We start from the raw sequence: 18,306 nt of genomic DNA on the forward strand, positions 1-18,306 counted from the left end.
ACAAAGTTTAATACGCGTGTTAACATAAAGATAAAATTTCCTAGTCCCATCACTATTCTAGCGCTCTGGCACCGTACAAGGTCATTACTGCAAGCCATAAAAGAACTGTTTACTCCACGTTCGCTTAAAACGGTTCTCTCCTCGGAGATTCTGTGTAACTAGAAATTATGCCACTGCATTTGGCACAATGATTATGAACCACAGAAAATAGTACACTAGCTTTTGCCCGCGGCTTCGCTCGCGTTAGAAAGAGACAAAAAGTTGCCTATGTCACTTTCCAACCCTTCAACTTAAAAAATCACCAGTGAAAGACAGACAAACAAACAGACACACACACTTTCACTTTTATAATATTAGTATGGATTACGATACAAGTGCGGAAAAGAGGACGTTCGAATTCGAAACGAGTGGCAATAAACACGACCGAACGAAGGGAGTGTTTTAAATCGACACGAATTACGAATTTTCTTATTGCACGTGTATAGTACGACGTTTTGAAATACAGATGGCCCTCTGAAGTTTCTAACTGACAAGAAATGAAGTGTCAGCAAAAAAGTGCACACGACCTTGAATACGCGTGCCGCATTTGACCAAGTAAAATTCAGTCGAAATTGCCTCCCACTACCTTATAAGCTTATCAAATGACAGTTATGCAAGAATCTTGTATCCTAACACCTAGATTGTAGCCAGGCCGGTTAGCCCACTTATTAAATACTTATCTACACCTAAGTATTTGATGTCGATCGTAATAACGTAATAAACCAATCAAGGGACATTAGAGTCATGGCTAATGGTTGTGAGGTGACAACGTCTGTATTAGCCTACAAATGGTAGGTAATACATAATAGCGATTCCTATATTACGTAATTTATGCCTATAGGTAGACCACGTAGGTTTATTAGTGTATCGAAAGTTGCAATATTTAGGGTTCCGTGCTAAAAAGGTACAAAAGGAAAGCTTGTTTGAGAATAGATAATCCCATTTATTTAAGCTTTTCTGGACTTTGACACAAACATACATACTTACTAGAGTGTGCGTATCTTACTATTTTATGCGTCTCAGTCGCACTGGCATACTAGTAAGAAAGAAATATGAACAAAGCAAGTTACGAAGATATTAACTCGTTAGGCAATTTCAGACTCGGGGTAAGGCTACATACCAAAAAGATATCACATACTTTTCCAGCAGTTATAAATGGTTTCTGATAAAAGTTACTCTCCGTCGTTTTTTCTGACAATTGTGTCACTTAACATCAAACTCAGGTAAATCTATTCTGCTAGAAGGTTGAACATTTTACAGATTATACACATTGACAATATAACTACAGTACTACCTAATTAGCTCACGAAACGAAAACAAAAAAAAACAGCCAAGTATAAGAGAAATAATTCGTGTATAAGTGAATTTTGGCATATACGCAGCGAGGAAGCACTGTCACTATTAATTATGTTATTTCAATTGCGTGTGGTTATTCAACCATGTACTAACATATAAATAGACTATATGTACTCAACACTGGCGCCAACGGCAATATAGATTACCATAACATACGCGGAAACCGCTATGTTCTATAAATACATCATATTGCAATGTAACTCATGTTTGGCTACTGAAGCATTAAGTATTGTACTAAAAAGTAACAAAAAAAAACTAAATCCAAATCGGTTCATCGGTTCGGGAGCTAGGATGCCGCAGACAGACACACACACAGACAGACAGACACGTCAAACTTATAACACCCCGCCGTTTTTGCGTCGGGGGTTAATAAAGGTTGCTATTAAACTATTTTTTTTATTCATTTAATTTAAGGGTTCCGTCAGACAATAAAATTTGCTTTCCAAAAGGGTTCCATGGGAAAATAAGTTTGAGAATAATCTCTGGTGGAAAGGTTCCATAATAAGTGCCTATTTGCCTAACCTTCCAGTCTGGCTTAGATTTAAGTATTAGTTACACATTTCATGTAACCGCGGCGCCGGCGCACGGTCCGCTGCGTTCTTCTCGCGTTACACCGCCCTTACATCCTGCAGGGTTAGCACATGATTGCCGCGAGAGTATGTCGCCGCGAGATAGACTACCCGTCCTTATGTCATTAATACAGTTAGAAGAAGACGTGTCATCTGTCTCGCGGCGACATACTCTCGCGGCCATCATAGTGCTAGGCCTACTGGGCGTTCTGGCTGGACTGCTGTTTATTTATTGTGAAAATTTCATCAAAATACCTACCCTTTGTGAATGTATTCGTGCATTCGGTCGCAACCGGTCTGGCGTAGTTGGTAGTGACCCTGCCTGCTGAGCCGCGGTCCCGGGTTCGAATCCCGGTAAGGGCATTTATTTGTGTGATGAACACAGATATCTGTTCCTGAGTCATGGATGTTCTCTATGTATATAAGTATGTATATCGTCGCCTAGCACCCATAGTACATACAAGCTTTGTTTAGTTTGGGGACTTTGGGGCTAGGTTGATCTGTGTAAGGTGTCCCCCAATATTTATATTTATTCGAGTGCACTGTCACATCTCGGACACTGGCCATCAATATATGAAAGAGGCGAGTTCCTAGCACACATTCTAAGCTCGTGTAGGTGAACGCGTACTATGCTTGTATGAGTGAGATATGACAGGTCGACTGTTCGCGTTTTTGACATGCGGTAACTGTGAGGTAACCGAGAGGGGGTGGGCGGCACTTTCAGCGGGGAGCGGGAGTGGCCATACTGTACGATAGTACTCTTTACTATACTGTGCCACTGTGCACTGTCACTTTCAATTAAATAAGAACCAATTTGATTGAAACTTATCCCAATATTTTAAACCCAAACGGTGTTATTTCTCTTAACCCACTTGTTACTGGACGTCCTAAATACCTTTAATTTTTACGAAATTTATGTGAAGTGTTAGAAAAAATATATATAACAAGGGAAAAATAATAAAAAAAATGCTGCTCTCATGGAAAAGTAGGAAAAAGGTGTTCTTTTAAAAGGACAATAGCAAAATATACTACCAAATGTTAATATTAATTTGAATTAAAATAAAATAATGAATACGTCATATTGTTACTCTTTATTCAGCAGTATGAAACTTTTCAAAACAAATCTTGGGATGTAACGTTACATTACATTTTGCACAAATAAAATTAGCTTTTTTGTGGCACTCAATACATCTGGTTTGAGTTTCTTTATACCTTATTATATGATTTTTCCCATCAAAACGTACACAATCTCGAAACAGTCCGCTAGCACGTGTATCTTTTCGTTCAAAATTTTTTTTATAGCTTTCGAGAAGAGATGTTGCCACATATCTGCGAAAATTTAGGGAGTCATATTCGCCACCATTATTCTTGTACAATTGCCATGCATTTTGTACAGCCATATCAAGTGCATGACAAATTAAAGAGAAGTACCATTTTTTCCCCTAATAGATGTTCTATAAAGGCCAATATTTTGATCGGATCGATCTACTCCTCCCATATTTTCATTATATTTTTTTATTACAGCTGGCTGGTCCACAAGTATGTATTTTTTTTGTTGCTGCGAAAATCTCTTTACCTTTGCCACAGGTTCTATTGTGGCTGCGTTTGATGCAACAGTGACAACGCTGTTATCATGCCATTTGCACACTAAAATATGTTCAGCACTTGTGGACTGATATTTGAATGTACCCCTAGGTGTCTTCTGTAGAAACTTATTGGCAGTCAATGGGCACTTTGCGACACGATTTTCTCGCACAGTTCCAGTTGCCCGAATCCCTCGGAGTCGTAGTTCATCTATGAGGTAAATAGACGTAAAAAATTATCAAAGAATAGATGAAAAGGTGCTTGTTTGTCTATTTCCTTTAACACATCTGCGAATTCTAAAACTACACTTGCACCTAAACCCATGGCGTTTTTGTAGTGGTTCGATGTTACGGTACTACACTTTCCTTGGTACGGCTCAAACCACAATATATATCCTAGACGTGTAGCACCAACCCAAAATTTGTAGCCCCACCTTATGGGTTTTCCACGAATAAATTGTTTGCACGGGTGCCCTCCGTAATACGGAACCATTGCTTCATCGATGCTGTAGTGCTCTTCAAACGGCGCATTTTCTGCAAAGTTCTGATTCAGAAGCTGAAATAATTCACGTAATTTCGCAAACTTATCACCTGACTGTAATTTTGAATTGTCACAGCAGTGCAAATTTGACATAATATACGTAAACCGATCTCTAGACATAGCATTGTATATTATAGGCATACCGCAATCGGAAGCGTTTTGCCAATACATGTATCTTCTAGGTACTATCACGTACCCACTGTATAGTAATATACCTATAAAGCAATACATTTCGTCTTTCGTAATAGGGCAGGACTTGCTTGCATTTTTCTTTGCTGCATATAAATTGGTGTAGTGTACAAACATATTGATAATTGTGTCTCCAAACATTAGGTCAAAATATTGCATGGGATTCAAATTCGGTGCTGATGTTTGCATGCATTGCCAGACCGCGAAGTTGGGCTGAATATCTTGTTCAATCCAATTGTATGTTTTATTTTTTGGTACGCTTATTGGCCGGCAAGGACTTGCCTCTGTCCCAGATGTTGACTGATGAAACTGGTCCGTTGTCTCACATCTTCGTTTAGACAACTGAATAAGCGGTATGTTATCGTCCTCGTCACTAAAATCTTCTTCCGATCTAAAACAAACTTCTCCCGGAGCACGTAACTGAGATCCCGGTAGATTGTGTATATTTACTTGGTTTTCGTCCCCTGAATCCTCATCGGTGACGTCAGCGTTACAGTTTTCGGGAGGCAAAATAACGATCGAATCAGGTATTTCTTGGTCATCTTCCTCAAGCTCGTCAATGATTTCATTTAATGTTAAAGGGCGAGACCAAGTCTTTTTTCGCTTCCTAAAATGCAAAAAGTACTATAGTAGCATATATTCCTATTGGTAGTTTAAAAGGACGGTTCATATAATCACCAAAAAATATAGTTTCTAATTATATTCTAAATTTTATAGCACTGGTACCGAATAGTTCACGTTGTTTTTTTCTATATTCTGATTTTTAATAAAACATTATCTATATTTTTTGTAAAACTACATACCTTGAAGTTTCCATTGTTAATTTCTCCAAATGTATCGATAAATAAAAACAAAACACTGCTATAAACACGCACAGTCAATTAGCAGTCCGTTTCTAACACTCAATAGGTTTCGAATGCGTATCACCAAAAGTTTTATAAGTACCCCCATTGTTCATGAGAATTTTAAGTGTTTGGCGTCCTTTTAAAAGAACGATAGTAACAAGTGGGTTAAAAGCATCTAAATATCAGAGAGATTATACCAAACCTAGGATAAGTGGCGTACACGAAAGGAGATCTATGCACAGAGAGCGATTACAGCTGAAATTATGAAATGTTATCAATATTTTTATGGTTAGATTAGAAATATAGATTAATGTCGTCCGTGTTTTACTTACATGAAAACGAAACAATGTACACTGAGAGAAATTTGCATTGTGAATTTAACAAGTTCGACTTGTTGCGGTTTATCCGTTTGAATCAGCCAAACGTATGTTTAAAACAATATGTGTCAGGTTGTTTTTATAAAATCGACTTGTTGATTCAAATATATTGCCGATTCAAATGACAAGCAGCTTGTTGTTTGAACCAAAGAGCACGTAGGCGCTATTTTAACCAAAAAACTTGTTGAACGAACATGAAAACTGGTTGTATTTTCTCTCAATGTAGGTACTGAGCTTACTGAGTCACTGCTCCCTCTTTGATCCTACACACTACACCAAATTCGATTCAGTAATTTAGACACTATCTAGATCTGCATAATTGTGTTAGTTCCAAGCAAAAAGTCTCACTTTGTCGTAGGCCATAAGAACGTTAACCCATTGAACGCCGTAGTGGACAACTTCAGTAACTATAAGAAACATTGTTCGTAACCCTGTTAAGGTAACAAAGGGTTACCAGTGTCCTTGGAATGGATTGGCCTCAGGTTCTACAGCTTAATTAAATCCTTAGTGAATTAATTTATTACTCATATCTATTGTACATAACATAGCCATGAAAGCTGTCATGCTAAATTCTACGTTATCCGCGAGCTAAAAGATCTATAAGTGTGTATCAAGTGTTTGTGTTTAATTCAAGACATGTCGTTTGAATTTCATTATGCAGCTAAGGCCTAGGTGTTAATATTAATATCAACTTATATTATGACGGGTCCGCTTTTGTATGTAAGTCTATTCAGTTCGGCGCGTAATTTAGTTTGTGCTTGTTTGCCTCGTAAAATAAGTTTTTTGCAAAAATTTTCATTTTTGGCACAAGCTTTTATCACCAACTGTACCTTTCTTTCAACAGTCATCTACTGCTCACCGAGACGTTTCTAAAACCCCTTACTCGATGGGGATACGACATTTCATAACATAAATAATATTGCATTGTCACGTGATTCACATATGTGTGCAAAATTTCAGCTCAATCGGAAACCGGGAAGTGGGTCAAATTTAGCTTCTACGTTTTGACGCACACTAACATACTAACAAGGCAAGTTGAATAAAAGTTTGTATAAAATAACCACGGGTGTTCGATCATGTACGATCGCTCTATCGCAAAAATATGTAGATAACGAAATTACTGAGTGAAAATAGTCTTATAGTCCACTAAAAATAATTGTAGGTACGATAACATACATTCTTATGGTTGCAATACTTATAGTTGCAATAAAGAATATTCTTTATTTTTTATGGTTTGAAAATCATAGTTTGAACCTAAGACCTCACTATTTGAAGTCATATGCTTCACACAATATAACCGCTTGACTGCATACGTGTTAGTAACTGTATGTTTGAGTAGACTTATATTGACCGGGATATAGACCGTGATTACCTTTTTGATTTTTGTCGAGCTCCCGATATTTCGACGCAGTTGCAACTGCGTCGAAATATCGGGAGCTCGACAAAAATCAAAAAGGTAATCACGGTCTATATCCCGGTCAATATAAGTCTAATGAAAATAACCGTGAATCATTCAAAACTCTTATTGTATGTTTGAGACCTAGAAAGTGTTAAATGTGTAGACTGTGTAGTGTTGTATGCTAGAACAGTTAGACAAAGAACGGTGCTTAGGGGCGTAGGTCCTAACTCTATTCTGAGGTGTCATAAGTGAAAATAAAATATTGGAATAACTGGCGATGTATAAAGGGTAGAGCTCCGAGGAATTTCATCTTTCCGCCATCGCCCTACACGACAACACTTCCATCTCCATCATTTAGATGGCTGGCAGTTCTTTACGGTGCGTTTCTCCAGAAACTTCCTGACTCGCCTAGCCAAAACTATGGAATTAACTGTCGCCTGCGGTGTTTACACACACATGCTACCTTCAAAACTTCAAAGAAAGAGCAGTGTGCCCATGGACACTCGCTCATTGTGATCGCTTACCATCAGGCTACCTCGCATAAAAAAACACACGTCTATTACATTAGCGGAAAGTGCGTGTTCCGATATTTTGAGCACTGCCCCCAATATATAAGATGGCGAATGGGCGATTAAGATCAATAATAAAGAATCTATATATCTATCAATGTATCGGCACTATCGGCAGTGCTAAAAACGGTGCCTAGCAGCCTAACTCGATTCCCGGACAATTTGTGCCTGAAAGGTTGTGTAATAACGTTACTGGCTGTAAGAACGGGCGTAATTTGATCAGGTGGCCTTTTGGCTTGATGGGCTGGAATAATATAGAATAGTCATTTGTGAAGTTCTACACCCTGTTTTTATTGAATTCCGTTAACTTTAAGGGAAGATTCTTTAGTTCAAATACAATCAATTTCTCTAAGAATCTAACTCAGAACTTAACTCTTACGGTTCAAAAAATAATTTAGTTACTGAACACGTGTGTGCCATCCCTTACCACTTCCTAATGTTATTTGTTTTGACATGTGCCGTCAAACACTTGACAACGACTTTAATGTTATGATTAAGGTCCTCTCACACTAATTAATTAATTTTTTATGTATGGAAACGAAAAAAAAAAAAAAACTTTTTTCGATGGTTCCTGATGATGAACCTAACTGCGTGTCGAATTTAACGGAACACAAAAAAAAAACACGGTGTATAGATAGTAAAAGGTACCTACTACATTGTCACTTAGTACCTATAAGGAGGGGATTTGCTCAAATTTGCTGATACAATCGCTGAAGTTAAGATCTCTATGTCTCTGAAAACGAGCAGTTTTAGCTGACCTTTGACCGGCAGCTTGTGCTAATTAATTCAGCACTGCAGCACGAATAGATATACATAGTCCATAACTAACGCCTGGTCATTGTTATGCGGCTGTGGCAGCTGCAGTGCCGTATGTGTTAGTTAGGTAGCGTTCCCACTTAAGCGTCGCGTGTCTCGGGGCGCGCAACGGACGTCTCCGCCACGCCGCCTGGGGGCGCGTCAACAAAATGTACTGAGGAGACGTTTTTTGAATTACATTCAGGCGGCGTGGCGCGGACGTCCGTTCCGCACCTCAGGACATGCGTCTCTTAAGTGTGGCCGGTCCCTTAGAAAAGTTTTGGTCATATATTTTGTTTCTGATACAAGCTTGTATTGTGGACTGTACTTTTCTTTCATCGCGACAACATTAACAAATCCAAATACATATTAGGTTGTGTAAAGTGTATATTTTATTATCACATATCTAGGATTAGAACCACAACCTTCGATCTATCACCATTATCAGTTCATCACGATACCATCAATACCATCATGTATTTAACATTGTCATCTAATTTGCAAAAGAAATGTGAAGCTTGTACGTGAGTCGATAAGAAGAAAAGAGATTTCCTTTTTTCTGAGGTTATACCACATCTCGGAGACTGGCGATCAAATATATGAAAGATGCGCGTTCCTAGCACACATTCTAAGCTCGTGTAGGTGAACGCGTACCATGCTTGTATGAGTGAGATATGACAGGTCGGCTGTTCGCGTTTTTGACAGGCGGTAACTGTGAGGTAACCGAGAGGGGGTGGGCGGCACTTTCAGCGGGGAGCGGAAGTGGCCATACTGTACGATAGTACTCTTTATTATACTGTGGTTATACATACCCCGTGTTTTTTGCCCCGTGTGGTGACGGGTTAAGAATTTCACCACCCCCTTTCTTCCCGTGGGGGTGGTAGAAGTCGACTGCGGGATATGGGTTAAATTGTGGCGTAGGCGAAAGGCTGGCAACCTGTCACTGCAATGTCACAATTTGGATTTCTTCCAACCCCTTTTTGCCAAGAGTGGCACTGAAACTTAGAAGTTCATGTGCTCTGCCTACCCCTTTATGGGATGTAGGCGTGATTATATGTATGTATATATGGATTTTTATTTTTTATTGTTGACATACCTACAAATATATACACTGTGGACGATAGCAGGCCGCCGCTAGTGAATACCTACATACACCCTACATTGTAAACGCGCCCTTATAAATATTTAATCGACTCGACTAGTTAGTCCCCTGTCGCATTTAACACTGACAAATTCCACCTACCGCAGAATTGACACGTTACTGCGATAAAGTCCTAAAATACCCAAGCTATTTGCTCTTTACTTATTCAGTACCGTGGCTAGCTGGCGCCAAATGCGTCACAAACATTTATGAGAAATGAGGGAGTGTAAACAGGCATACAGGCCGGAATATTGTATACAAAATACAAATATACTTTTGGTATACTATTATGGTATTCCATTAGATCCCCATGGGATGTGTATAAGGAAAGATGGTGTCTCATAGCTGGGTAAGGAATCGGTCCTGGCAATCAAAAATTATCTTTTCAACGCTGTCGTCTTCTGTGTTCGCGCCTACTTTCTGGCATCCAGTTGGTAGCTACACTGGCTGGACACACCATTCTGAATGCAGGCGACAGGCGAGACCCACTCCATTTGAATCTAATCTTCTTACCGATGTAAACAATACTGTTTTTGAGCGCAACCTGGTGCTACGGATACGGTTCCTTCAACTTGTACTCTTTGCGAGTGGCAATTGTCACCCGACGTGCAGTGAATTAGCCCAATAGACGAGTTTTCGCTTAAAGCTTCCGCACACATAAAGCGTTTTGATAGCGTAGCGCAATAATAGCGGTGCGCCGGACGAACGCTAGCGTTCCGCTCGCAATCCGCGCTCGTTAGTTCCCACACCGGCGTCCGCTGGGCGCAACGCCAGCGTTCGTCCGGCGCACCGCTATCATTGCGCTCCGCTGACGCTCCGCTAACGCTCCGCTGACGCTCCGCTAACGCTCCGCTGACGCTCCGCTAACGCTCCGCCTACGATCTCAAAACGCGTATGTGTGGCAGAGCTTTAAGTGACAATGGAAGGCTACCCTTCATCACCTCTTTCATTTACCAGCAATAACATGTTACACAACGTCGGCCGCAAAAATATCTGACATGATATTATTAGTAGAGCCATAAGAGCTCGTCACATATTTTTGAGGCCTTGAAAGAGTAACATGTTATTGCTGGTGACTGTACCAGTAGCTTTAGACATTTTCGCCACTAGATTCGATTCATTTGTCTTGTTTTTGCCGAAAGAGACGACCTGGTCGGTATACTCGTCAACATAGTGACGAATAAAAACAGTATACGATAAATAAAACATCTGAGAAACTAGTTAGGTAATATGACAAATTGGTAACAATTAATAATGCTCAAGTACTGAAGAATCACTGCCTCAAACAGAGACTCCATCTGGCGAATTAAATAGCCTTATTTTTATAAGTGGCTCGCGCATTCCACGCATGCTGTGTACACGTGTTGGTTTTAAGAGCATTGCGCAACTAAATTGTTTTTGAAAAACAAATACACTGCTCTTTTATTTAACTTCACTCGATATTTGTACGTTAGCACTGGATAAAATGAGTATATTATATTAGAGGAAGCCTGAAAGTTGCACCTATAACAGAAAAAGTAAGGGCAAAGTGCTTAGCGTGGTACGGTCATGAGATGCGGTGGCCTCCTTCTGCGAAGAAGTCATGTCGCGGAAGGAGGAAGCAGAGAGGGGGCGAGAGGCAGTTGACGCACCTCCGCTACGTACGATGCAGGCGGCAGGGTCAAAGGCGGAGAGCGTTAAGCTCGCCTCGAACCCTAGGGGGGGCATGCCCCATGTGATGCCGGGAAGGGAGATCAAGCGTTTCTGATCCTCCTTTTACCATGCGGGTGCCTTGGTCAGCGCTGCCGGAGAGCGCAGTGGTGAATTGAAAACGTTCCGAACCGCTCTCACAACGGAAAAGAGGGTGGAACGCCGGAGTGGGTTTAGTGGGTAGGGCCGTTTCTCCCCTTCTCGCCAGGAGAAGGAAAAGCAACGGCGAGTCCCACACAGCGTGCGTAACTGCATTCCCACTCCGTAAAAAAAAGGGATGTTAGAGCGCGTTCTGTTCTGAATAGTTCTGATATTTGTGACTGCTTTGGCAGCTCCTAAATAGACATCTGGTTCGACTGCACATAAGTATATACGACCTATCACATCGCTTCTGTATCGTAAGTATTTATTGTAGAAATATAAACAACAATTACAATTATCTCGGTGAGGTCTTTATCACCGCTAATGATTCTCGATTCCATTTACGAAAGGTCATAGTCATAGTCATAGCTATCAGTGTTTTTATCGCTGTGTTTAGGCAAAATAGCGCTCTCCACGTATCCGGGTAAAAAGGGTAGAAGGAGAAAAAGGGCGGGGAAAGGGGCTCAATCCCTTTAAGTCCAATCCTCATCATTGCAAGAGGCCGAGCACGTGACGAAGACCCTTCGTAGCTAGAATGACGTCGCCTTAATAAAAACCCGAGGCCGTTAGGTTGATAGATCAGATCAGCGATTATCGTTGACCTATGGATACTTGCAACTCGCAATACCAGAACCAGAGGAGTTTTGTAAGTGCTACTCGCTTAAGATGGGAGTACGCTTTCTGAAGCAGATTCAATATACATACATTTTTATAGTTGTTTGTTTTTGCTCAGCTTTCAAAATAGAGGAAATTGGCACGTACAGTCAGCAGCAGAAGTTCCGTAGCGGGCAAGGTGTTCACAATGAACCTAACACGCTCTTATTGTCTTAAAAATAAGATCGTGTCAAGTTCATTTTGAACACCTTGCCCGCTACGGAACTTCTGCTGCTGACTGTATAACAAAGTCCCACTTTGTTAGCGTTAAGACTAGATTTGCTTTTGTTTTTAACCCGTCAGTGTCCTTAGAACAAGTCTCAGTGAGACTTTTGCTTGGAAAGAACACAGTTTTCATGGTAATTAAAGCACTAGATCCGATCTCCGTCATCCGATTTATTTTCGTCACTAGTCCGCAATATCCGAATTAGGTAGTTTTCTAGACCCGGGTTCGGATCGGATTGGACGTACCGCGAAACCACTCTTAGACTAGTCCCTAGTTCATTTTCTCAACATATTTTTTTATGAATCTAATCACAAGGTCTACAGCAGTCACTCGTAACCATAATTAACAGGCTATCTCCACATCACATAAAGGGTGTTATTTACCGCTCAGCAGGCATAATGGATCGGCCACAAACACTTTAATAGGCCTAGTTAAGATAATGAGCGCCAGCTGTTTTATCTCGAGACCATTTTAGTTTTATTTAAGAGATTATGCGTCGCACACGACGAAACGAGATACCTACTTTTACGATAGATATAAATATAACCTATCCTAAGCACAAAATTAAAATTTTGTGTAAACCCCCGATCGCGATATAGTGGACCGATTTTCATGAAACATGGCTAAGAACACTCCCGACTAACTCAGCTTTCAAACAAAACAACTAAGTCTAAATCGCTTCATCCGTTCGGGAGCTACGATGCCACAGACAGACAGATACGTCAAACTTATAACACCCCGTCGTTTTTGCGTCGGGGGTTAAAAAAAGGTTGGAAATATAAGAAATTTAGAGGTATCATATATGTTTTTCGCAATCGCGACAGTCGTGATAGAGTATAGAGCGATTTGCGATGTAGGACGTAGGAGTAAGTGTGCACGCTCATATTGGGAATGCAGCGGGCAACGGGCGGCGTGCGGCGTGCATGTCAAACAATTGAAGTTCATACAAGTGTCCTGAGTCGACGCTGCATAGGGTGGACGCACGCTCCGCCATGCTCCACGCCCCGCTCCGAGCGTCCACTCAAGCCTTACACTTAGACGACATGCCGTCACCTGTAGAATTTCAATGAGCAGAAACATTGACGTGACTTCGAAAGACGGAAATATGAGCAGCATTATAGTATAAGTAACACGATACTGCTAGAATACGAGCTAAGCGGTCTCTGGGACCAATCGCGCGCGTCAACATCAGCCAATAGTGTTGTAGCATTCCGCCAACGCGCATCAAACGAGAATTATATGAATGGTCTTATCCTTACTTCTGAAATCTTTGTCTTGATAATGAACTCAACGCTGGGGCACAATGGTTTTTATTTAGTGGACTTTTCGAATGTAATTTAGTCTTGTTAATAGTTTACATTTTTTTAAGATAACACATTATACATACTTATCATGTATGCCATAAGGAGCAAGTTTCCAGCACATTTATTTAGTAACCCTTTTATTTATTCTGGAGGTCATATACATTTGTGACAACGCTGAATCAGTTACCAATAAAAGCATTGGGTGTTGGTCAACAAGAAAATTGATGTAATTTCACTAGCACATTGAATTCCCTAAAAATATCATGCATATATAATATGATAGATCATAAAAGCTAAATAATCAAGCTATTAGAACACCTACTTACAAGGTTAAATTTATTATTCTCCACTACCTAGGTTGTCTGGAAGAGATTGCTCTTTAGCGATAAGACCGCCTCTTGTTTTACCTCTTAAGTTGTTGTTTATACTTGCTATGTTGTTTCGTGTATTGAGGTGTGCAATAAAGAGTATTTGTATTGTATTGTATTGTATCCTCCCTATTTCTTCTTTGTTGAATCTTGAATTTCAAATAAAAATAATCGCAATTTATAACAGTTACAATCAGAAAATATGACAAAGATAATGCCTTAGCTCCAGGCCTAGAGGCAAATCCACCGATGCACAGATTATTAATAAGTGACTAACATAACAGATCCTTCGCTTGCCCGCACAACTAATACCTATGCTTTATTTGACTAATACTAATGAGTTACTACGTAAAACTCAGAATCCCTCGGCGTCCCTCCCTCCATCCAGCGTCCCTCCTCGGCCACTTGTTCATTCGAATGAACGGCTAGAGTGTAGGTACTTAACGCGCGACCGCAAGCGAGTGACTTAGGCCTGACCGATGGCTCTACAAAGAGGACACATAAATATAAATTTAGTTAATTGTGAGGACCTTATTGTGTAAAACAATGGTTCTCAAAGTTGTCTGAGCTCCGACATACATAACAAAAGCTACCAAACCTGAAATCCACCTCTTGGGCGTTTTAAAGATCTTAAACAGTGGGAGTTTCAGGGCTCACTTATACATATGTGCTTGCAGACCACTGATGGGTTCTGGGAAAGCATTTCCGGCATGAAGCATGAGTTTATCCATAAATATATTCTTGCCCATATTTATTATAAGACTGAACATTGTAATGTTGATTTGTTAAATTGATAACTACTCTGTGTGATAGATATAATGATAATAATCTGAGAATTTCATTTAGTGAGAACACATCTTTTTCCTCATACATATTTCATTCATTCTAAATAATATACCTATGAGGAAAGAGTTTTGTATAAATTCCTTGAATTTAACAGAATGTGGTCAACAATAAAACCATGTGACATGGACAAACACAAACACTATAATATCTTCTGCCAATAGTAATCATTTGAATATTTGTTTACATGTGGGACTCAGTCAATCTGTGTAAGAATTTCCTATAATATTTATTTATTTATTTACATGCGAGTTATTTCTAACTATAGTCTAGCCAGTGACTCTTTAATTTATTAATTATTTTTTAATGAAAAGAGTACAATGGCTATAGGTACATGTAATATTTATAATATTATTTTTTCCAATGGACTGTAAGTTTAATGTGTTTTATTTTCTTTTGGTGCCTGTTTAAATTCAAACAAAAGATCAGATAGATAAATATAAACAAAGATCAAAGATGTAGCTTTATCCTGTATGAAACTGAGTAGGTAAGTACATAAGTTCCGGGACTCACCGGTATTTAATTTCCCATGATGCACTCCGCGTCCGCAATCGCGACATTTATTCAAAGGAAGTTTACACCGCATTTGTAAAGCTTCTAAGTTAAATGATAAAATATTCATTATTTTATTGCAGATCAAACCAGTGAGCAACTGGTTGAATAAACCTTCAATTCAGAATAAAAAAAATCTTACCCGGGCGCGGTTGCGTGCCTGGGTGGGCCGCGAACACCCCCGCCGCCACCGCCAGGACCGCTATAATGTACTCCATTGCACTAATTAATACACATATCTAGAAACGTTACAAACTCCAGCTTACACTCAAGCACTCTATAAATATCCACTCTTGTTCTTGTTTACACACACGGGAGTTCACTTCATTGATCCCTATGTAAAATCGAAACCGACCGCGCACAAATGTAAATACATACAATGTCAGCTTATTTCATTTAGACACTGATTTAATTTATAATTTTATCGCACTTCATGAATTATGAATAAAAGCTTTTATGTCGAAAAGCTCGGGCCGCAGCGTTCGGCGCGCGACAACAACCGGCCGTGAACCGACAATGCGACTGAAGATAGGTGCAAGTGCAATTGCAGATAAAAACACAAACACGGAAGTGCCAATTTAGCCAACCTACTGAAAGTAATTTAAGGACCCTGCACACAAATGTCAATGTTTCCAGTGCTGAGATTAGGCGTGTGTATTAGTGTCTCAAATAGTTTCGTTTCCAAAAGCTGTCACTGTCACCATACTGTCACAGCTGTCAAAACAATTGACATTTTTTCCAATTCTCGACAGCGATTACGACCACTTTTCGCCATATAATTATTTAATAGACTGTAGGTTTTATTTGTATTTATTTTGCAATTTCAGATCTTTCTTGAAATATCTGTTAGTTTATAAAAATATTTCACACAAAATTATATAATCGATAGAGGTTAGCTGTGTATTTTTCTGGTCGAATTTTCAGGAAGGATGGGCGGACATGGTCACGCACCTTATGTGGTCCCTGACTACAAGCAGTTCCAGGTGAAGGGAATCAAGCAGCTCGAGGAGCTGGAGAAGGCCTTGGCCCAGAAGGGACTTAAGGACCCCTGGATCAGGTGGGAATCTATTAACATCTATTTTCAACTCTTGGTTGTAAATATCCCTCCTTACTTTATAGCTTAGAATATGTGTTACTGTATTTTTATGGGATCAATGGGATCATCAGCAAACGCCAATAAAACTACCCTGTACTTATATTAAATATTAATTTTAACCCTTAAATGCATAGTGCATCATGTATTTTTGACTCTAATGACAGCAAGTCAAAATTCAAATTTGAATATCTTTGTCAAGGTCATGCGTTTAAGGGTTAAGTTCACAATTCTTACTTTTAAGATTTTTACTTCAAAATAACAACACTCTGAGAGGTCATCACTAAAAGCTAAGAGTGTGATAGATCTCACAGTAACCCTTATAAACACTTTTTGAGCAATCAAGTAGTGAGATCTTGGAACAAACTCCCAGAAGACATGGTCTCAGCACAAAATGTGAATCAGTTTAAAAATAGACTAGACAAGCACATCACATCTACAACTCGGCTATGATTACTGTCACAATCATCACTGGATACACACTATATCAGTTATTTAACTGCCTGCCTGCTTATTAAATAATAATAATAAATAAATAAAATGTTTTTCGATGTGAATTAGATTCTTCTTTTCTTTGTATGACATTTATTTTAGTTCAAATTCTATTTTCCAGAAACGAGGCTTGGAGATACAACCCCGGTTTCGGCACCAGATGGAGTCGCGCCAAGAAAGTGTTCTTCCGCGGCTTCCCGATTGGTCTGGGCCTAGCGCTGATCACCGCTGGAGCCGAGAAGATGCTCGGAGGACATGATGACCATGGTCATGGGGGTGGACATCATTAAGTTATTCAATGCTGTGTTAGAAAATAAATTATTGATAGTTTATTCCTTGTTTGTTTTTATTTACGATCTCCGTCTAATTAAATCCTTTAGGTACCATAGTCCGATACATATGAAGCGCTGGTGGCCTAGCGGTAAGAGCGTGTGACTTTTGATCCGGAGGTCGCGGGTTCGAACCCCGGCTACCAATGAGTTTTTCGGATGTGCGAAATGTCATTTGATATTTGCCAGTCGCTTTTCGGTGAAAGAAAACATCGTGAGGAAACCGGACTAATTCCAACAAGGCCTAGTTACCCCTCCGGGTTGAAAGGTCAGATGCCAGTCGCTTTCGTAAAACTAGTGCCTATGCCAAATCTTGGGATTAGTTGTCAAAGCGGACCCCAGGCTCCCATGAGCCGTGGCAAATGCCGGGATAACGCAAGGAGGATGATCATGAGTCCGATATATAAGACAAACAATACTGCTTATTTCAGTGGAGATTTGTCGTATCCTCATGGCTGAGGGACGTGACGAATGTGGACATCTTCACCAGTTGTCTCCACACCACTTGATCCTAGGCCCGGTGCATGCTAGCCAGCAATGTGGTCTTTGTCACAGATGTTATTCTGTCTGACCAATGAGTGCCCGTGCTTCCACTTCTTCGCTTCCTTGCCATGCGTCCCATGATTGTGAGCTTCTCCAGGGCATCTGGTGCAGTCCCGCTCAGCAAAGAAACCCAGCACACGTATAAATAACTAATCTCCATGCACGGCTCGGGGAAAAATTTAAAGTGGTTAAAAGAATAATGTCACTGCCAAGAACCCTGAATTCATGAAATTCATCTGAGATTCCAATAGAGATTCATTCTCATTGCATTTGAAATTAGTTGAAGAAATTGTACGTTAAATCGGTAAAATGTAAAACAATGTGATTGTTAACTTGTTTATTAACAGTTTGTAACAATTTAAATTACAAAACACAGTTACATTTTTACATGCTTCTCATGAATTGCTTCAAAACATTAGTTGTATTCATTTTACTATACAATCCTAATGTAATTTGACAATAAGACAACTTTCCTGACTCACTCTTAACATTAAACCTTACATTACAACTATTACAAGTATCTATAATTTTGACTTTCCATATCAAAATATACCAAATGGCAACTCCATTCCACTTTTCATATAGAAATTCAAATGATTTCTAAAATATCTACAGTACTAATTAGTACAAAAAATATTAAAAACGCCAAGACTCAATTTTATTTAGAAA

The 18,306-nt window shown here is 39.7% G+C and overlaps 2 protein-coding genes across 2 annotated transcripts in view; one reads left to right on the forward strand and one right to left on the reverse strand.

Annotated features, from left to right (window-relative positions):
* The window catches only part of LOC125238103 (prolow-density lipoprotein receptor-related protein 1), a 214,214-nt gene extending 198,462 nt beyond the window's left edge, over positions 1 to 15,752 (reverse strand). The window contains exon 1 of the mRNA XM_048145391.1: positions 15,323 to 15,752. Coding sequence (XP_048001348.1) covers positions 15,323 to 15,398 — 76 coding nt within the window. The 5' untranslated portion in view covers positions 15,399 to 15,752. The remainder of the gene's footprint in view (positions 1 to 15,322) is intronic.
* Positions 15,753 to 15,834: 82 nt separating this feature from the next.
* Positions 15,835 to 17,097, forward strand: LOC125237744 (NADH dehydrogenase [ubiquinone] 1 beta subcomplex subunit 3). Its single transcript, XM_048144915.1, has 3 exons — positions 15,835 to 15,973; positions 16,105 to 16,237; positions 16,887 to 17,097. The coding sequence occupies exons 2-3, from the start codon at positions 16,110 to 16,112 to the stop codon at positions 17,053 to 17,055; spliced, it is 297 nt and encodes a 98-aa protein (XP_048000872.1). The 5' UTR covers positions 15,835 to 15,973; positions 16,105 to 16,109; the 3' UTR covers positions 17,056 to 17,097.
* Positions 17,098 to 18,306: the final 1,209 nt, after the last annotated feature.

This window comes from Leguminivora glycinivorella, chromosome 22, assembly GCF_023078275.1.
Source record: "Leguminivora glycinivorella isolate SPB_JAAS2020 chromosome 22, LegGlyc_1.1, whole genome shotgun sequence".
Classification (NCBI taxonomy): Eukaryota; Metazoa; Arthropoda; class Insecta; order Lepidoptera; family Tortricidae; genus Leguminivora; species Leguminivora glycinivorella.